We start from the raw sequence: 21,956 nt of genomic DNA, 5'->3' as shown, positions 1-21,956 counted from the left end.
CTGTGACCTGGGGCCAGTTACTGAACCTCTCTGTGCTATATGGGGTTACGGTGAGAATTCGGGAGTCTCAAATGTTAGCTGTAGTCCTTTTGGTTAGAAAGAAATACACCAACATTGTAATATATTTTGTATTTGAGCATGAAACCATAGGTGACTTAATTTTTCCTACTCAGGATAATTTCCTAAATGTTGTTTAGTGAACGTGTACCTCTTTCAAATGAAAAAAAAAAAAAGAAATAGAAATTTATCCAGAGTTTCCATTTCGGAATCCACTTGGATTCCGTTTTCCAATGGAAAACTTATTCTGGTAATAAATTATTACCAACTTATTCTGGTAATAAATTATTCCTACCTTTATATCATAGAGTTCTACCTCAGTTGTAACAATAGAATTCTGTTTTGTTAGTTATTAGTCATTAGTGCTATTCTTTTTTTTTTTTTTTTAAATTTAGGTTGCTTAAGTTTTTTTTGTTTTTTTTTTTTTTTTAATCTATTTATTTATTTAGTTTTGGCTGTGTTGGGTCTTAGTTTCTGTGCGAGGGCTTTTTCCAGTTGCGGCTAGCAGGGACCACTCTTCATCGCGGTGCGCGGGCCTCTCACCGTCGCGGCCTCTCCCGCTGCGGAGCACAGGCTCCAGACGCGCAGGCCCAGCAATCGTGGCTCACGGACCCAGCCGCTCCGCGGCACGCGGGATCCCCCCAGACCAGGGCTCGAACCCGTGTCCCCCGCACCGGCAGGCGGACTCCCAACCACTGCGCCACCAGGGAAGCCCAGTGCTATTCTTACTAGTTTGTTTAGTATTAGTATTATTCGTTCATTCATCTACCCATCCATCCATGCTAGACCTTCAGTGCTAAGTGACACAAAGACAGATAAACACGGGCAGTTCTGCCTCCTGGACTTCATAGTCTTGTAAGGAGACAAGAGGTGTGAGAAAACGGCGTGTGACAAGTGCTGAAATAAAAGGGCCCTATCAGGGGAAGGACCCCTCACCCAGGTTGGAGGCGGTGGAGACCGTGAGGAAAGTCTTCCTCTGAAATGTGGCCCAGTTGAGCAAGAAGGAAGAGTGGAAGCCAACCAGGAAAAAAGCACCAGGCTGGCTTGTGGGGAGAGCCACATGCAGCCAATGAGAAGCCTTAACAGTCTGAAAACAGGTCAATTAGGTGTGGAGGTTGGAAGCTTTCAGAGAAGACGCCCAAGGAATAAACAATGACAAGGTCATGAAGGGCCATGTGGAACACTGCCTGGCATCGACGCTTCATTTTCAGAATGATAGGGAACTTCCAAGAGTTTTACCAGCAAGGCAGCTTTCAGATTTGCGGTTTAGAAAGCTCACTCTGGCTGCAGTGAAGATAATGGGTCGGAAGGGACGAGAGCGGAGGCTGGGAAACCAGCGTGGAAGTTGGGTGAGGCCTGGGAAGGTTCCAAGGTCGGGAGCTTCTGTCCCTGTGGAGTTGGGGCATGGCACCCTCTCCGTACGGATGTTTGTCCCACATCCTGGGAAGCTGTCTGCACCCTCTGCTATTGGGATTTTGCGGACGCTTCGTCACTAGGCATGACGGATCATTAGCTCCATTTCTAGCCCCTCTCCCTTCTCTGGAGGATGCGGGGTTAGGGCTGAAAATTCCAAGCTTGATCTTTTTGGTGACCAGCCCCCATCCAGGAGCTCACCCAGAGTCGCCTCAGTAGAACAAAAGATGCTCCAGTCCTCTTGTCACTTAGGAATTTACAAGGATTTTAGGAGCCCTAAGTCAGAGACGGGGGTCAGAGATGAATATGAGAACAAGAGATGCTTCTGGGGGGGTCTCACACTTAGGAAGTTATGAAACCGTGCTACCCAGATTGGGACTTGAACCCACCCATGTGCTAGGACTCGAACCCAGCCAAAACCCAGACTGGGACTTGAACCCACATTATTCTAACTTAGATTGCACAACTGGTCTCAGGACTTAAGGAAGCTCAGGTTCTTGCTGTCTCATCGCAGAAAGAATTCAGTGAGAGACAAAGTGATGGGTAAGAAGTGGATTTATTTAGAGAGAAACACGCTCCACAGACAGCATGTGGGCCATCTTCTCAGAAGGTGAGAAAGGCACCAGGGTATGGGGTTCTCTGTCTTCATAGGGGTGGGTAATTTCACGGGCTAATGAGTGGGAGAAGTATTCCAGCTATTTTGGGGAAGGGGTAGGGCTTTCCAGGAATTGAGCCACGGCCCACTTTTTGACCTTTATGGTCAGCCTCGGAACTGTCATATTGCCTGTGGGTGTGTCATTTAGCTTGCTGATGTGTTACAATGAGCGTTTACTGAGACTCAAGGTCTAGTGGAAGTTGACTCATCCGCCATCTTGGACCTATTTGGTTCTAATCAGTTTATGTCGTGTCCTCGGGCTATGTCATTCTTTGAAAGGTTGTGCCCTGCCCCCTTCCCTCCTGTTTCAGTTACAAGGGTTTCAGGAACTCTGTGCTAGCAACTGAGGACAGATATGTGTGTGTGTGTGTGTGTGTGTGTGTCTGTGTGTGTGCATAGTTTTTTCCTATGATCTGACCCCAGAGATTATGGTTTAACTGGAATGGGGTGGGGTCCAGGCATCAGTATTGTTTAAATAATTCCTTGTGCTATTCCAGTGCACAGCCAGGCTTGAGAACCGATGAATGTGGAAGAATACATGGTTAGTGAATTATCAGCTGCTTCTTGACAAGCATCACCAAGTGCAACTTAATGGTAGAAACTAAACAGGTTTCTCATCCCCTGGAGAGAGGGGTCCTCCCCAAGTGTTCATTCATACTGGGGATGCCCTACCAAGCTGCATAGCCTGGCCCTCTTGCTGCTTCAGTCTGAAACTGGCAACTGTGTGTTAGAACAGCTCTTTTCCAGTATCTAGTATGGAACAAGATTGGGGTTCTCTTGCCATCATGGACCAAAGCCTGTGGGCCAAGTCCCAACACAGAACAGACACCCTACTATGAGTGATTGCCAATGCCGCTCTCCACAGCACCATATTGGTTAGCTGGCACAAGCACTTATGAAAAGTGGCCAAAAAGGAGCTGAGAAGAAAGTGGCTTACCCATTTTTTAAGAAAGATTGCCACCCGCTATGCTCACCATAAGGCACATTGGGAAAGCACTGGTCACACGGACTCAGCGAACCAAAACTGCATCTCATGGTCTCACACGGACTCAGCGAACCAAAACTGCATCTCATGGTCCCAAGGGCCATGTTTCTGAAGTGAGTCTTGCTGCAGAGAGGTACCATCGCATTTAGAACATTTGAGCTAATTTCTGAGAGCTTTCCAGATAAAAACTGCCTGACCTTGTACAGGTGTTTGCTTAATACCTGTTTTGTCGTTTTCAGAGTATGAGTTTCACCTTCAGTTGTTAAATTTATTCCTAAATGTTTTGTTTTGGTGCTACTGTGAATGGAACTGATTTCTTAATTTCATTTTTGGATTGTTCATTCCAAGTGTATAATATACAATTGATTTTATTGACCTTGTATCCTGAAACTTTGTTAAACTTATTTATTAGTTCTAACAGTGTTTTGGGGTATGTATTCCTTGGGATTTTCTATGTAAAAGATCATGTTATCTGCAGATAGAGATGGTTTTACTTCTTTTCCAACTCAGATGCTTTTTCTTTTTCTTGTCTAATTGCCCTGGCTAAAACTTCCAGTACAATATTGAATAAAAGAGGCAAAGGCAAAAAAAACCCAACAAAAATAAAAAACAAAAAACTGACCAACTTCCTTGGATTGACTCTGAACGTGTAGCAAAATGACAAAAGTGGCAGGCCATGGCTGACACTCGTGCTGACTTCGAGACTACGGGTGGTTACTGGCTTCATCTATTCCACGTCGGTGTCCATTTCCTACCGCCGCTGTAACACATCACCACAAACGGAGGAGTGTAAAACAACATGAGTTTATTCTGTTACAGTTCTGGAAGCCAGAAGTCTGAAATGGGTCTTATCTGGTAAAACCAAGGGGTTGGCAGGGTTGTGTTCCTTTCGGAGACTCTTGGGGCTTTATGTATTCTTTGGCTTTTGGCTCCTTCCTTGCATGTCTCAGGCCTCTGCTTTCTTCATCACATCTTCTCTGACTCTGACTTGCCTTCTCCCCTCTTTAAGGACCCGGGTGATTACATGGGGTCCACCTAGGTTTTCCAGGATAATGTCCGCATATCAAGTTCTTAATCACATCTGCAGTGTTTCTTTAGCCATATATGGTACCACATCCACAGGTTCCAGGGATAAGGATGTGGCTGCCTTTGCGGGCAATTATTCTACCACGGTAAATTTTTTTTTTTTTTTTTTTAAAAAGCATTATCGGGTTCAGAAGACCTCCTATGCTCAGCATCTAGTGGTGTGCCAAACCTGGAAGACAGTGACAGAAATCCTGACCATAGAGGTACAGATAAATGACTTGAAAAAAGTGCTAAATAAGATGACCCCGGGCAGCATGGGAAAGGCATAAAAGAGGCTTACCAGTCTATTTATCCTTTCCACGATGTGTTTGTTCTGAAGAGGCACACTTTTGTTTTTTAAATGTTCACACTTTTGCCTAATTTTAATTGTCTTGTCTTAATATTGAGAATTCATTACATACTGTGGACGTAAGTCCTTTATTTTGTGTGTGTTTTGCAGACTTAGTCTCCCAGTCAGTGCCTTGCCTTTTCTTTCTTTTTTTTTAAAATTTATTTATTTTTGGCTGCATTGGGTCTTTGTTGTTGTGCGTGGGCTTTCTCTAGTTGCGGCGAGCAGGGGCTACTCTTTGTTGCGGTGCACGGGCTTCTCATTGCGGTGGATTCTCTTGTTGCAGAGCATGGGCTCTAGGCGCATGGGCTCAGTAGTTGTGGCACACGGGCTCAGTAGTTGTGGCTCACGGGCTCTAGAGCGCAGGCTCAGTAGTTGTGGCGCACGGGCTCTAGAGCGCAGGCTCAGTAGCTGTGGCTCGTGGCCTCTAGAGTGCAGGCTCAGTAGTTGTGGCTCGCGGGCTCTAGAGCGCATACTCAGTAGTTGTGGCCCACGGGCTTAGCTGCTCCACCGCATGTGGCATCTTCCCGGACCAGGGCTCGAACCCGTGTCCCCTGCCTTGGCAGGCGGATTCTTAACCACTGCGCCACCAGGGGAGTCCCAAAGGCACAGTTTTGAACTGGGAAAAACTAACAGAGCTTTGTGGGGCAGGTAGTTCTGGAAAACAGGACCTGAAGTTGAATGAATTGATAGATGTGAGCTCGTAACCCAAAATCTATTTAAAGGTCAGAACTTATCAATGGGAACAAAAAGTCTTATCAGTGACAAAAAAGTTATAATGAAAATTATATCTTTCAGCTAGTTAATTTCAAAGCCTCAAGACTCAATGATCTGGGGGGACTTCTTCAGTCTCCCGGGTTTAATGGCCTTCTTTGCACGTTAGTACTTGGGCTGTTTCTGCAGTGATGCCAGGCAGCACTGGAACACGTTTTCTCTGGTGGTGGCGGTGGGGAGGGGACCCAGAAGCTGACCCCAGGACAAGGCTCCAAGTCCCAGGAGGTGATTCAGGAGGGAAAGAGCCGCTGGCAGGGGACTGGGGGAAGGGAGCAAGGACGGGAGAGAACCAGTTGCCTACATCATCCAATGAGTTACTGCTGCACGTGAGCAAAGATTAACCTCAGGTTGATTCCTCCCTGCGGAAGCAGGTGGCTGGGCCTTTGATACCTCTCTGCCCCAGGCACCGTCATTTCTTGGCATTTCCACTCAACTCAGTGAGAGGCAAAGGACTCCAGAGGCAAGAGAAAGCCCCTCGGGCCACAGAATGCAGATCTGGCAGTTCAAAGTGATGGGCATGGGGGGACTAACCTCTACACAACCTCTACACAACCACTGCAATGGTTTCAAGTGGGGCTCTTTCTTCCCCTGCATAGTACAGTAAGTCTCCTACATATGAACCTTCAAGTTGTGAACTTCCCAAGATGCGAACATGCGTTCCATCAGTGTCAGGCGTGAGTGGAATTGCCGCTTGCCCTCCGTCTCCTATTGCTGACGATCCTTCAGCTCTACCATCTCCCACCTCCTCTCCCTCCTCCAGTCAGTAACTCTTCTTGCCGGCTCACTCGATGCCAGCCCCTGGATGCCAGCTGTTGTGCTGTACTACTGTCCTTTTCAAGGGACTGTACTGTAAGAGTAAAAATGTTTTCTTTATTTTTTGTGTTCGTTTTTTTATGTATTATTTGTGTGAAAAGTATTCTAAACCTATTACAGTACAGTACTATATAGCTGATTGTGTTAGTCGGGTACCTAGGCTAGCTCTGTTGGACTTAGGAACAAACTGGACTTACAAACGCGCTCTCAGAACAGAACTCGTTTGTAGGTAGAGGACTTACTGTAGTTATGCTACCACGGTTAGAACAGGAAGAACCAGAGCAAGGCGGGTACCAATGGAATGCTACTGCCGTTATATTTTAGAACAGAACGGGATGATTACTAGAGACCACGTTTCATGGCTTTGGTGTCTCAAAACATTCCATTCAAGTCTGCGTTTTGGAGTCTTTTGTAAAATGACACTTACATGATGTAGAATCAAACAGTGGATTTTTAAAAAGATAATGACAGGTAATACCAAGAAGTAAGGCTAGTAAGCATAAATTTTCACTTTGTGGACTTCCTTGTCATCACATTCCCTCTGTCTGTTGTAGTAATAGAAAGTATTGTCCCGTCTCTGAAGTTTCTTCACATATCCTGTCTCTGGCCAACGATCTACCTGTATATTGAAAACCAGAATACAAATATTGTAATGCTGATGTTCTTTTTATATAATATTTCACTATCAAACAGTTAAAAACACAAGTCACATCAAACAATTAAAGTACAAAATTAAATTTAAAAATACTTGAGCTCTTAGTGATATCTTACACACACACACACACAGACACACACACACACACACAACACACAACACACTTAAGTTGTAACCTTATACTGCAGGACAACTAATTCAGTGCTTCTCCCTAGATCCCAATTTCTAGATTTAAATTTCTACTCTGCAGCCAAGATAAAACATTCAAAATAATCTAAACTTTATCCTTCTTATGTTTACAAACTATTTTAAGCATTATTACTTACTTACTTCTAAAAATAATACCCAAGGAGGAAATTAGGGCTAGGCCCAGGCCACAGGGGTGACTAAAGGAAGCAGTTAGACTAGAGATATCTAAATCTCTACATCTAGAAAATATCTACAGAAATACACATGTATTTCCTCATGTCCATGTTTCAAGTTCACACCTTAAAACTCAATTTTTCATAGAAATTTGAGGTCATGAACATAGTCCTTAGCAATCTCTTCTTACCTTCTCCACACTAGTCTTTCTCGTTTGCCATATTGGTTTGCTTACTTGATCGTTTGGCTTGATCTAGTTTGGACATTTTTCTCCCCTTCCTCTCTGAATTCGCGTTATACCTTCTTGCTCAGGTCAATGCATTTTTGCTGTGGTTAGGTATGTTGCTTCTGGATTGTGTGACATGTACTCCACCACTGTCAAAACCCTAGTAATCTGATTTTGTGTTCCTGGCATAAAAACAAGTCCTGTTCTTCAACATCATCTCTACAGGCAGCTACTCATTCTCCAATCCCTCACTTACAAATCACAGCTCCCAAACTGGAACACGAAAATGCCACGAATACAAAAGAACACACATCCTTTATTTTCTAACAACATGTTTTCGCTTTCTTCTGTGGTCTCGCTTATTTAGGAGTTAGCAAAAACGGGTAGCAGCCTACTGGTAAACCTTGGCAGGCTCTCTGACGCGTACGTCATAGAGAAAAGCAATGCTCTCCATCGCTTAGGTCAAGCCTGCTTTTTGTTGCTTCCATTACCCTCAGCAGAGAAAGGAAGAAGTTCTCAAGATACCATTACTGCTGTCTTCCTCTTGGGGCCAAGAGCAGGCTCTCTCATTTAGTAGGGTCCCCCAACCACCTCATTCAGCGAAGACACAGTACACTGCTGCTTCTTCAGAATACCCGCAGCACTTTATGTGGGATTGAGGAAGGAGACAGACGGGCCCAGGCTGGGCAGCTGCAACCAGTCTCCTGCTGACACCTCGAGATAAGAGACCAGCAAGAGCAGAGCCCTGATTGGGTGGAAGACAACGTGACCATTTTTCTCATTCTTGTGGCAAAGGGGATTTTCTGGCTGGACACGTGCGCAGAGAAGATCCTCAGTCTCGGGAGGGGCCAAAGGAGAGAGGAGCCACCAGCCCATAATATGTCCTGCCAACCTCCCAGAAACCTTCGCACTGGAATCCATCTTGGCTGAGAGATGCGTATGCACCCACCAGGAAGGACCCTGAGTCAGGCCAAATGTGGGCACGAACAGGACGATTGGCCAGAGGTAACCCAGAAGACTGCCCCCATGTAAGCGATCTCAGCCACCCCTATTGCGCGCAACTCTGAGTCTGCCTGTGTGTTCTTCAACACATACTTTGCTCCCAATAAACACTTTATCTGCTTCACAATCTCTGTCACTTTGCTGAATTCTTTCTTCAAAGAAGACAAGGACTGAGGTCCTGCTTCCAGCTGCCTCACCCTAGGAAATCAGGGGGGGCTTCCAAACAGAGGTACTGGTTCTGTCTCATCAACCTCTAGGATTTTTTCTTTCTATAACCCTTTGCTGTTTCATAATTTTTTCTTCTTGGCTTTCTACCCATCACTCCCATTCAACCTAGGAAACCTTCATTCCTTAGAGAATGGTGGAGGGGTGTGATATGGTCCTCAAGTCAGCTCTCCTTGGGCAGGAGATCAGTAAGCATTAATAGTGCCCATAAGGACATGTGCTTCAGGTAAGGATAAGAACATCGCCCAAACCCTTCAGACCGCTGCCAATCAAGGCAAGCCTTCAGTTACCCTCCTGTCCGTCCTTTAAGGCCCACTGCAAATGCCTCTCGGGGCATGAAGCCCTTTTGGAAGATTGTCCCTGAAGGAAGAAAATTTCATCTTCCTTTAATTTTGGGGGGCATGTATTTTCACTTGCGTAAGTTTTTATTGTTCGTCACTCTTAATCTTCCACTCCAAGATATAGGAATAATAAAAGCTATCATTCACTGAACGCCATTCATTCACTCAGCAAACTACTACTGAGCACTACAGTGCGAGGCACTTGCAACACATGATTTCATTTAATTCCTGAGACAATTTTCTAAAGCAGGCACTGGCATCACCATTTTACACTTGAGCTCAGTAAGGGTTATGAACCTTGTTCAGGGTTCCCTAGCCAAGGAGGAGAGCCAGGATGCAAAGCCTGGGCAGACTGATTCCAAATCCTGTACTCTAAATTTCTTGAGGTCAGGCATTTGCTTTTATATTTATCTTTTTAAAGCACCTGGCACAGAAATTTGCACATGGCAGGTACCCAATAGATATACACTGAAGTGAAATGCAAAACCTCTCTACAACTGTCAAGTCACACAGTGGATCAGGCTGTTACACACACACACACACACACATACACACATACACAACCCTCAGGTGCTTTTTGGGACTTCCCCTTTAAGGGTGTTCTTTGTGTTCCCTTAAATCTGATCTTATCTCAGTCTCTTATCTGATCTCAATCACAACAGTTTCTGGGGTGGTGGTGTAGGTGCATCAGCGCCTGTATGATCGCCTTGCCTATATGATCCTGGGTCTTACACACCTTTCAGGGGCATTGCCTATCCCAATCTTAAGGCAAGTGTATGAAGCTTATTTTTGAACTGCATTAAAATGCTGATGCTTGTGTTTTACAACTATTTAGAAGCCACAGATGATAGAGTAATGAAAACTCCCTTTTGGTAATGGGGACCAAAGAGTAAAATGCTGGTAGATATGAAGAAATGGATATGTGAAAGTCATAGTCATCCATCAAATCCTCATTTGATCAGTATGTTTAATTTCATTCCTTACCACCCCTAATAATCTCTATGGAATGAACATCCATTAAATGAAAGAGTCTATTACATTTTAGCTCTGTATTGCCTCCATCTTTTTTCCTATCTACTTTTTTAGGATGTGTTAAGCAGAGATCAAAGAGTAGAATGAAGGAAGAAAAAGAATATGGGGATCTGAAAAACCCATCTAAGAATTAGCCTCTGAACAATGGTGAGTTAATAATAAAAACATAAAACAAAAATAAAAAACAAGTTAATAATAAACACTTTGTTGCAACCTCAGCTCTAAAAGTTAAAATACATTTATGAATACTATGTCATATTCTATAATATCCTTCCAAACTCAGCCTCCTAGTATTCAGTAGAATAAATGAATTTTAAAAATCACATTATAAACTGGGGCCATATCTAGATTTTGGTATAGTCTTTGAAAAGCAAAACCATGTCTCTAATCTCTCAAGAAAGTCTGGAATACACAACCAAGGTCGGGAGATTTTGTCACCTAAAGAACTTAACCCCTTTATAATTTGTGGTTAAAGTAAAAAAGAAACAGGAAAGAAATAATAGTTCCACAGCAAACTGAATATCTGATAATAGAATTACCTTAGGGAGAGAAAATGACTCTGCTTTGATGGTCTACCATAAAAGGTTCACAGCACAGTTGTCAGTAAAAGCTAGAAAATTCTTAATGTTTCTGTGCTGAGGAACCACCTCTTGCCCCAGTCTGCCTGAAAATCATTCTTCTGGGCCTCAGTTCCCCATCAGTAAAACGAGAGGGCTGGAGTAGAATTCCCTTTTAATATTCTCTGGTTCTTTGTTGGCGGTGGGTTTTTTGTTTGGTTGTTTTGGTTTTTTTTTTTTTTTTTTTTTTTTTTTTTTTAGTGCTTTTCACCACCTAACAAACTCATTTTGAGTTCAGGTTTGTAGAGGCATAAATCTTACCATAGAAACTTGCTTCACTTGTTTATATTCAATTTCATCTCGATATCCTGCGTGTTGAAATCTGTACAGATTTTCTATCTCTTCTGACCACTTTTTGGCATGACTTACTGATTTTGGTTTCACGTCAGAACTAGCCATGGCTACAGAGGTCTTATTACCAGTTATTTCTGAAAGATGTGAAAACAACATTAATAGATAACGTAATAGTGACAGTTTGTGAAATCCCTTTAAGAATGAACAAAACTAGCGTTGAAAAAAAATTAGAGAGTTAAGAATCCCATTAAATGTATTAGATTTTTAAACATTCAATTCCAAGAGTGAGAAGGATTCATGTTCTATTTTGGAAATAAAATAAAATCAACCCTGAAAGATACATAAAATTGCATTCAGAGTTACAGAGTGCTGTCCTAAATGCTGCAGACTAATTCTGGTATTTCAGACCATAGTTTATACATTTCTGAAATCACACTCTTGGTTTTAACTGCTCAGGAGATTGTCAGAATATCCCACCACCATTTCATTTAATCATATTCAAAACTTTATCTCCCTTTTTGTCCGTTCAGGGAAAGTAAGATCGGTCTTCTCACTCTCTTCCTTTTCTTCTTACTGGGAAGCAATGGTTTCTTCCTTTTCCTTTTCTTGACTGTTTGGAAACATGCCAGTCACCGCAGTCGCCTGACTCAGGCCACTGTGTCCTGATGTGAGAAGACGGACTGTCGACACAATCAATGACAGCTGTGTGGCTGTCCTGACACTGAGATCCCTGACTTTAAAGCAATGTAGTCCTTAAAATTAAATTTTCAGCTCTAGTTCACGTAACTGTCTAGTCACCAAACTTGTATAGCCAGTTTTTCAAAGACATAATCTTGCACTTGTTTTTTTGGTGACTTCTTATTTTATTACCAAAATATATCATTCATTTAACATTTATTATTATATATAATATTATATAATACCTATTATATACAATATATGTATATTTTAATATTATATAATTATTATATATTAATATATATTACAGTCATTTATTAAAATAAAGTGCCCAGAATTTTCACCATGATTCCTTGAATTCATTCTTCTATTTAAATATGTTTCTACTGGCTGAAATACATTAAAATCAGACCTAATAAAGTAGGTTTCATGTAAATGAAACCTGTAAATGAATTCATATTTTTTGAATTTTTTCAGTTCTAATGACAAATGCTTATTATGTTAAAGAAGTCAAGCAAAACATTAAAGTACAAAAAGAGAAGGCAAAATAATCATCACAACAGTTAGAATTATCCATCAGGTGAATATCATCCCAACCAAATGATGAGTTAGAAGGACAGACTTAAAAAGTTTTATGAAAAGGAATCTTATAACAAATGCTTTAACAAGTGTAATAAATTTAGCTTTACCTGGATTTACCAGGAGGGAAAATAGGAAATGGAAATAAAATTGACGGGAATTGCTGAACTTCAGATAAATGTTTCTTCAGTGTTAAATATTAAATGTTTCTTCAATATTAAAGATGTAGTGTAAAAGTTCTCTAAATGGTTAATAAAAAAGACTGTTAAGTAAATAAAAGTAATAAAAGACTGCTAATAAGTGATAAAAGACTTAATAAAAAAGACTGTTAGGACACTCAGTCATTTGTTTGAAGTCCATGTATAAATCACGCACAAGTACTGAGTGATTCATTCCTAGGAAAAATAAGGAAATTGGTCTTATGCTTCCTCCCACCTCCTCTAGAATTGTGTTACATAAGTAACATTCTAAAGGTTATGACATTGACATTCTATTCTGAAACCATAGTTCCCACAGTTGTTCAGACTTAGCTCCGTGTTTAAATGAAGTCATTTGAGTCACCCTGTTCTCACTCTGATGATGGTAGCAACCACCTAACTGGATACATCATTAGAATTGTTGTTTGCATTTTTTCCCACGTGCATGCTAACACATATATTGATGAGAATGAAGAAAATTAAGGTATTGTTACTATTTGATTTTTAAAAAATTTTGATGCTTATTTATTAATTTAGGCTCAGGCTCATGTTGTAATTTAAGGCAGTACATTGTTATGTTATTGTATAAATTTATGTAAAATTTGGAAAACCTGACACAACAAGACATAAGCCATATTTCAGTCAAACTTTGTCCTTCAACTGCATTCATTTTAATGGGAGGTTGACTGCTTCATTGCTGCACATATACTAATTATGACCAATAAGTGAGTTGGACATATGTGGTACAGCCTGATGATCCAGGAACATATATAATTATATATTTTATATATATACATATATATATATTCCACAGGAAAATGACACTAAGAAACATGGGAGAAAAAAGGTGCAAATGCAGGGTATTAAAAATACTTTCAAAATGAGTCATGTTTTTATATGAATTTAGTGGCTGTAATATTTAACATTGGTTTTACAGTTTTCTCAGAGCAGTGATACTATCTTAATTTTTGTTTCACCCAAGCCATTTCTGCTTGAGGCTTGGCTTTTTGACATATAATAAAATACTTTTATTTACTCATAGTCATTCAAAAAGTATTTTCCTAAATGTTATCTATGTAACCTTTCATCATTTTCAAACATTTAATAGAGCAGAAAAATATGCTGCATTCAGCTTAACTACTGGGGAAATCGCCATTTTTCTCAGAAGAAATATGCATCCCCCTAAACATATCAGGCATTTGGGAGTTCCCTGGCAGTCCAGTGGTTAGGAATCTGTGCTTCCACTTCAGGGGGCACGGGTTCAATCCCTGCGCAGGGGAACTAAGATCCCACATGCCACACGGCCAAATAAATAAATAAACAAACATATCAGGCATTTCAATACTCTGCTTTCCCAAAATATCTAAAGGGAACGTGAGTGTATTTTCACCATAAGAGGAACCCTAGTGGCTATACTATATGGTGATGGTGTAAATTCTTTTGGTCTCTCTTACCACTTACTACTTATTAAAAACAGAATGCAACTAAAAATAGGAAAGATCAACTTAAAATTCCTTAAAGATTTCCGTGATTCCCAGAAATTCACTGGCAGCACTAATTCTGCTGGTAGCCTTCAGCACTGTGAAAGTTAGTGGTTTCTTTAATGACAGCTGTGGCAAAAAATAATTTATATAAAATACATTTGACCTCTGTAATACTAAGCTGTGTCTGGAAAAACAGGAAATGGCAATGCCTGACTCTCTGGTTTGCAAAAATCAAATTTTGTTAAACAGTTATTAGGGTTTATGTGGGTATTTAAAAATCCCACCAATATTAAGTCCGTGACAATCTGAGGTTTTTATCTAACAGAAGCCTTTGATGTACTCTCAAACTCCCTTCTATGCAAAAAGCCATCACCTTCTTCTAGCTCTGAAAAGTGCTTTTACTTTTATAGTCGTATTAAAACCCCAAGAGCTATCAGAAAGGCTAATCTTCCATTTCTTTCCCCATTTTATTTTTTCTATTCCTAGACACAGCAGAATACGGCGGAGGGGCCCTGTAACTAGCATGTAACCTGGGCCAAGTCAGTTCACTCTCGCGGGCCTCTGCTTCCTGAACTGAGAAGAGGTCTCACTAGATTATCTCTACAATTCTTACACTTCCCTTCCCAAAGTTTTTGGAGGTTCAGCTGAACAACAGAATTGGTTTCCATAACAGGCCTTGGTGGTCCATGGTCCAGGTGTGCTAGTGTGCATCTGCACAGCAGAAAGCCCCTCCTTTCGGGGACCCCGCGAGCTGACCGATGTGGCTTCTCTGGTCCCTCAAACTTTTTTTTTTTTTTCCTTCCAGAAATCAACAATCACGTCTGTAAGGTAAAATCTGCCTAGAGAAGGCTGAGATGGAGAAAGTATCCTAAACCCTGGGGATCAAATGACTGACCTGCAGGGAACTCAGAAAGGAGCCCCCAGAATCGAGACCCCTAAAGACAAAGGCGGCGCGGAAACTACGGAGACTCGAAATTAAAGACCCTTCCTGAAAAAGAGGAAACGAGAAAAAAGAGGAGCGAGGCGGACAGATCTCAGGTACCCTGAAGCAGCTTTGGGGCAGAAGGGGCGGAGCCTGGGCTTCGGGGCGGGGCCTGGCAGGCAGAGGGGCGGGGCGGGCAGGGCCCGACCCCGCAGCGACGCGCCCACTCACCCGTGGGTCCTGCTCGCCCGGGTAACCTTCGCTCGGCCACCCTTGAGAGGCCGGGGCGCCCCGCCTGGGAGCTCGCCAGCGAACCCGGCGGTGCTCGTGTTCTCCACTCGGGATCCGTGGGCTGCGCTGGGCCAGCGAGAGGCCAACTGTAGCGGCCTCGGCGACACTCGCTTCGCCTGGCAACGCCCAGCGCAGCTCGAGCGCTCAACTCCTTCAGGCCCCTTTGTGCTCGCTCAGGCCCCGCCCCCTCCGAATGGGCCTTTGTGCGCAAGCGCGTGGGTGGAGCCTTGCAACTTCTCAAGCCCACTTCGAGGTGGAGAGAGGCCTGCTTGCCGCTGCATGAATCACAGACGGAATTCCCTAAAAAAGCTGATCAGAGAACAGAGACCATTGGTGCGTCTGGTCCCTGATGGTAGATGCCTCCTATCTGTCCCACGTCTTCTTATTTTGTTGGAATTAAATGAGCCAATCCATAGGGTCGAGCACAGTGCCTGACAATTAGTAAACCTATGATAAATGACACCTATAGCTTTATCTTTTCCCAACATTACCTACATTATTAATCATTTAAAAGACTGCCTATTTACTTACAACTCCCAAATTTATTTCCTTAGCCCAGATCTCTCTCTAAATTCTAGACTTGTATAACCAACGTGTATTCAACGTCTATCTGGTTGTCCAAAACAACCACCCTCCAAACACCCAACCTCAAACCTGCCCCTTCCACGGTCTCCCCCTTTCGGTAGGTGGTCCCTAGAGTCCGCTTTCTCTGGCCCTCCATCAGCAAAATATCCATCCATCTGCAAAACCTATTGGCTCTACTGATCCCATCCAGCGCAAGCCACCATCACTTTTCCCCCTCTGGTTATTGCAATAGTTCCCAACAGGCTTCTCTTGTCCCCTGCAGTCTATTCTCAACAAAACAATAGGTTCCATCTTGTTAAAACCTAAACAAGATTATGTCATTTCTCTTCTCCCAATCCTGCAATGGCTTCCCGTTTTACAGAGTAAAAACCAACAAGGCCCTACAAGATTTGCACGCAATCCCTCCTCCCTTGCTCTGGAGCCCGGGATCACTTTGCTCCAGCCACACTGGCTTGGCTGTTCCTCACCCTGCTCCCACATTAAGGATTTAGATGTAGCTGCTTCCTCTGCCTGGAATGGTCTTCCTCCATTTATCCCCTTGGCTAACTTCCTTGTTTTCAAGTCTTTGTTGATATCTCAACTTGCCCATCGCAATCCCTGTAGCTCTCTCTTCCCATCACGTTCTCTATCTGTCTTACTATGTTCTAGTGTTTCTTTTTTCCAGAAGACTTATCACCTTCTAATATACTATTTATATTGCTTGTTTCTTTTTTTTCCTTTTCTTAGCATAATGCTTTTCTATATTACTTGTTTCTTAATTTTATTATTTATCTTTCACTAGAATGTAGTTTCCATCAAGCGAGAGATCTTGTTAACTAAATTCCTAGAACAGTGCTTAGCACTCAGTAGGTACTAAAACAATATATTCTGAATAAATATATTTTACTACCACTGCCACTATGATGCTGTGGCAGCAGTACAGCGTGGTGCCTAGGACACTGGCATCTAGGGCATGACCTTGGATTTGAATCTGGGTTCTACTACTTAAACTAAGTTTCCTTAACTGTAAAATGAAGACAAAAACTGTACCTATCTGATGGGGTTGTTGTGAGGATGAAGAAATAAATATACACCTAAATGTATTTAGGACAGCATCTGGAACTGCATAAATGATGTCAATAGATATTATTATTTCCACTAGAACATGCGTTCCATTACCGCATGGGCTTGGCTTGGCTCACTGCTGAATCTTTAGTGTCTAGAACAGTGTCTAGCACATAGTAGATGGTCAACAAGTATTTGTTAAATGAAAAAATGAATTCTCACTATCACATTTCCTGGAGTGTTGCAGTACCTTCCTACCCAGACACCCAGCCCCAGACCGAGTGGTCTTTCTAAACTTGAATCCAGTGGTTCTCAAACTTTAGCATCTATCAGAATCCCCTGGAGGGAAGGTGTGTTAAAACAGGCTGCCATGGGACTTCCCTGGTGGTCCAGTGGTTAAGACTCCGCGCTTCCAGCGCAAGGGGTGCGGGTTCCATCCATGGTCGGGGAACTAAGACCCCACAGGCCAAGTGGGGCGACCAAACAAACAAACAAGCAAAACAAACAAAAAAACCCCCAAAAGACGGTTGGGCCCATCCCCAGAGTTTCTGATTCAGTAGGTCTGGGCTGGGGTAGAGAATTTTCATTTCTAACCCGTTTCCAAATACTAGTGGTGATGTTCTTCCAGGTGTCATATTTTGAGAAATACTGCTCTAATCTCACCTGTCACTGCCTTGTTTCAAACCACCCTGGCTTGCCACTGTCACTCAAGTTAGAGTTTCAACTCCTTGGCTTGGTGTACAAGACCTTCTTGATCTGGTCCTTTCCTTAAAATAATGTTCTTATTGAGGTGCAGTTGATGTACAAGATTATATAAGTTTCAGGTGTACAACATAGTGATTCACAATATTTAAATATTATACTCCACTTATGGTTATTATAAAATCTTGGCTATAGTCTCTGTGTTGTACAATATATCCTTGTAGCTTGTTTATTTTATACATAGTAGTTTGTACCTCTTAATCCCCTACCCCTATCTTGCCCCTGCCTGCTTCCCTCTCCCTACTGGTAACCACTAGTTTGTTCTCTATATCTATGAGTCTGTTGCTTTTTTGTTATATTCACTAGTTTTAAAAAATTTTTTAGATTCTACAAAAAAGAGATATCATACAGTATTTGTCTTTCTTTATCTACCTTATTTCACTTAGCATAATGCCCTCCAAGTCCATCCATGTTGTTGCAAATGAAAAAATTTCATTCTTTTTTTTATGGCTGAGTAGTCATTCATTTTATATATATATATATATATATATCTCACATCTTCTTTACCCATTCATCTGTTGATGGACACTTAGGTTGATTCCGTATCTTGGCAATTGTAAATCATGCTGCTATGAACCTTGGCGTGCATGTATCTTTTCGAATTATTGGGTTTTTTTTTTTTTTTGGATATATACCCAGGAGTGGAATTGCTGGGTCATATGAGAGTTCTATTTTTAGTTTTTTGAGAAACTTCCATACTGTTTTCCACAGTGGCTGCACCAATTTACATTCCCACCAACAGTGTACAAGGAATCTCTTTTCTCCATATCTTCACCAATATTTATTTGTGTTCTTTTTGATGACAGTCATTATGGTGTAAGGTGATATCTCATTGTGGTACTAATTTGCATTTCTCTGTCAATTAATGATGTTGAGCATCTTTTCATGTCCCTGTTGGCCATCTGTATGTCTTCTTTGGAAAAATGTCTCTTCAGGTCTTCTGCCCATTTTTAAATTGGATTGTTTGGTTTTTTGCTGTTGAGTTGTATGAGCTGTTTAAATATTTTGTATATTAACCCCTTATAGGTCATATTACTTGCAAATATTTTCTCCCATTTAGTAGGTTATCTTTTGGGCTTGTTGATGGTTTCCTTAGCTGTGCAAAAGTTTTTAGGCTCAATTAGGTCCCATCTGTTTATTTTGCTTTTATTTCCTTTGCTTTAGGAGACAGACCTCCAAAAACATTGTGACAATCTTTTTTTTTTAAATTTATCATTTATTTATTTTTGGCTGCGTTGGGTCTTCATTGCTGCACGCAGGCTTTCTCTAGCTGCAGCGAGCGGGGGCTACTCTTCGTTGTGGTGCGCGGGCTTCTCATTGCAGTGGCTTCTCTTGTTGCGGAGCATGGGCTCTAGGCTCATGGGCTTCAGTAGTTGTGGCGTGTGGGCTCAGTTGTTGTGGCGGATGGGCTTAGTTGCTCCGCGGCATGTGGGATCTTCCCGGACCAGGGCTCGAACCCGTGTCCCCTGCATTGGCAGGTGGATTCTTAACCACTGCGCCACCAGGGAGGTCCCACATTGTGACAATTTATGTCAGAGTGTTATGCCTATGTTTTCTTCTAGGAGTCTTAGTTTCTGGTCTTACATTTAGGTCTTTCATCTATTTTGAGTTATTTTTGTATATGATGTTAGAAGTGTTCTAATTTCATTTTTAACATGTAGCTGTCCAGTTTTCCCAACACCACCATTGAAGAGACTGTCTTTTCTCCATTGTATATTCTTGCCTCCTTTGTTGTAGATTAATTAACCATAAGTGTGTGGTTTATTTCTGGGCTCTCTGTCCTGTTCCACTGATCTATGTGTCTGTTCTTGTGCCAGTATCATACTGTTTTGATTACTGTAGTTTTGTAGTCCAGTCTGAAGTCAGGGAGTGTGATTCCTCCAGCTCTGTTCTTTCTCAAGATTGTTTTGACTATCAGGGTCTTTTGTGTTTCCATACAAATTTTAAAACTATTTGTTATAGTTCTGTGAAAAATGCCCTTGATATTTTGATAGGGATTGCTTTGCATCTGTAGATTGCCTTGGGTAGCATGGTCATTTTAACAATATTAATTCTTCCAGTCCCCGAACACGGTATATCTTTCCATCTGTTTGTGTCGTCTTCAATTTCTTTCATCCCTGTCTTATAGTTTTCCAAGTACAGGTTTTTTACCTCCTTCAGTAGGTTTATTCCTAGGTATTTTATTCTTTTTGATGTGATTGTAAATGGGATTGTTTCCTTAATTTCTCTGTCCAATAGCTCATTGTTAGTGTACAGAAATGCAACTGATTTCTGTTTATTAATTTTATGTCCTGGAACTTTACCAAATTCATTGATGAGCTCTAGTAGTTTTCTAGTGGCATCTTTAGGGTTTTCTATGTATAGTATCATGTCATCTGTAAACAGCAACAGTTTTACTTCTTCTTTCCAATTTGGATTCCTTTTATTTCTTTTTCTTGTCTGATTGTTGTGGCTAGGACTCCCAATACTATGTTGAATAAAAGTGGCAAGAGTGGGCAACCTTTTCTTCTCCCTGATCTTAGAGGAAATGCTTTCAGCTTTTCACCATTGAGTTTGATGTTAGCTGTGGGCTCGTTATATATGGCCTTTATTATGTTGAGGCATGTTCCCTCTATGCCCACTTTCTGGAGGGTTTTTATCATAAATGGATGTTGAATTTTGTCAAAAGCTTTTTATTGAGACAATTATATGATTTTTATTCTTCAATTTGTTAATGTGGTATATCACATTGATTTGTGGATATTGAAAAATATTTGCATCCGTGGGATAAATCCCACTTGATCATGCTATCTGATCCTTTTAATGTAATGTTGGATTCAGTTTGTTAATATTTTGTTGAGGATTTTTGCATCTATGCTCCTCAGTGATAGTGGTCTGTAATTTTCTTTTTTGTGATATCTTTGGTTTTGGCATCAGGGTGATGCTGGCCTTGTAGAATAAGTTTGGAAGCATTCCTCCCTCTGCAATTTTTTGGAATAGGTTGAGAAGGTTAGGTGTTAACTCTTTTGTAAATGTTTGGTAGAATTCACCTGTGAAGCCATCTGGCCCTGGACTTTTGGGGAGTTTCCTTTTTATTATTACTGATACAGTTTCATTACTGGCAATTGGTCTGTTCATATTTTCTATTTCTTCCTGGTTCAGTCTTGAGAGATTGTGCATTTCTAGGAATTTGTCCATTTCTTCTAGGTTGTCCGTATTATTGGCATATAGTTGTTCATAGTAGTCTTTTATAACCCTTGGTATTTTTGTGGTATCGGTTGTAACTTCTCATCTTTCATTTCTGATTTTATTGATTTGGGCCCTCACGCTTTTTTTTCTTGATGAGTCTGGCTAAAGACTTATCAATCTTGTTTATCTTTTCAAAGAGTCAGATCATTGATCTTTTCAATTTTTTTTTTTTAGTCTCTATTTCATTTATTTCTCCTCTGATCTTTATAATTTCTTTCCTTCTACTAACTTTGGGTTTTGTTTGTTCTTCTTTTCTAGTTCTTTTAGGTATAAGGATAGGTTGTTTTTTGTTTTTTTTTTTTTAAACAGCATTTTTTAAAAATTTATTTATTTATTTATTTTTGGCTGCGTTGGGTCTTCGTTTCTGTGCGAGGGCTTTCTCTAGTTGTGGCAAGCGGGGGCCACTCTTCATCGCGGTGCGCGGGCCTCTCACTATCGCGGCCTCTCTTGTTGCAGAGCGCAGGCTCCAGATGCGCAGGCTCAGTAGTTGTGGCTCACGGGCCTAGTTGCTCCGTGGCATGTGGGATCTTCCCAGACCAGGGCTCGAACCCATGTCCCCTGCATTAGCAGGCAGATTCTCAACCACTGCGCCACCAGGGAAGCCCGGATAGGTTGTTTATTTGAGGTTTTTCTTATTTCCTGAAGTAAGCTTGTATTGCTATAAACTTCCCTCTTAGAACTGCTTTTGCTTCATTCCATAGATTTTGAATCATTGTGTTTTCATTTTCATTTGTCTCCAGGTATTTTTTGATTTCCTCTTTGATTTCTTCAGTGATCCTTTGGTTGCTTAGTAGCATATTGTTTAGCCTCCAAGTGCTTGTGGTTTTTTTTCTTGTAGTTGATTTCTAGTCTCATAGCATAGTGGTAAGAAAAGATGCTTGATATGATTTCAGTTTTCTTAAATGTACTGATGCTTGTTTTGTGGCCTAACTTGTGATCTATCCTGGAAAATGTTACATATGCACTTGAAAAAAATGTGTATTCTGCTACTTTTGGATGGAATGCTCTATAAAAATCAATTAATTAAGTCCATCTGGTCTAGTGCATCATTTAAGGCCAGTGTTTCCTTATTGATTTGCTGTCTGGATGATCTGTCTATTGATTTAACTGGGGTGTTAAAGTCCCCTATTATCATTGTGTTACTGTCTTTTCTCCCTTTATATCTGTTAATATTTGCTTTATGTATTTAGGTGCTCCAACATTGTGTGTCTATGTACTTACAATTGTTATAATTTCTTCTTGGATAGACCCCTTGATCATTATGTATTATCCTTCCTTGTCTCTTGTAACAGCCTTTATTTTAAATTTATTTTGTCAGAT

The 21,956-nt window shown here is 41.3% G+C and overlaps 2 protein-coding genes across 6 annotated transcripts in view; one reads left to right on the top strand and one right to left on the bottom strand.

Moving 5' to 3' along the window:
* MEIG1 (meiosis/spermiogenesis associated 1) overlaps positions 1 to 15,178 on the bottom strand; it is a 30,905-nt gene extending 15,727 nt beyond the window's left edge. The window contains exons 1-4 of one of the 5 annotated variants that reach the window (XR_011076076.1): positions 14,958 to 15,070; positions 10,834 to 11,000; positions 4,477 to 6,730; positions 3,928 to 4,365 (exon numbers count right to left, since the gene is read on the bottom strand). Coding sequence is in view for 1 of the 5 variants with exons in the window: in XM_068561931.1 (XP_068418032.1) it covers positions 6,602 to 6,730; positions 10,834 to 10,971 (267 nt within the window). In the remaining 4 variants the exon portion in view is untranslated. Of the gene's footprint in view, positions 1 to 3,927; positions 6,731 to 10,833; positions 11,001 to 14,957 lie in introns of those variants that run through there. The other 4 variants (XR_011076077.1, XR_011076078.1, XR_011076079.1 and 1 more) reach the window with 4 other exon arrangements.
* Positions 14,706 to 21,956, top strand: part of DCLRE1C (DNA cross-link repair 1C) — a 57,767-nt gene continuing 50,516 nt past the window's right edge. The window contains exon 1 of the mRNA XM_068561919.1: positions 14,706 to 14,842. The gene's annotated coding sequence lies outside the window, so the exon portion shown is untranslated. The remainder of the gene's footprint in view (positions 14,843 to 21,956) is intronic.

Source organism: Eschrichtius robustus, chromosome 1 (assembly GCF_028021215.1).
Source record: "Eschrichtius robustus isolate mEscRob2 chromosome 1, mEscRob2.pri, whole genome shotgun sequence".
Taxonomy (NCBI): domain Eukaryota; kingdom Metazoa; phylum Chordata; class Mammalia; order Artiodactyla; family Eschrichtiidae; genus Eschrichtius; species Eschrichtius robustus.
The sequence above is the reverse complement of the archived record's forward strand: the minus strand, read 5'-3'. Positions and strand labels throughout refer to the sequence as shown.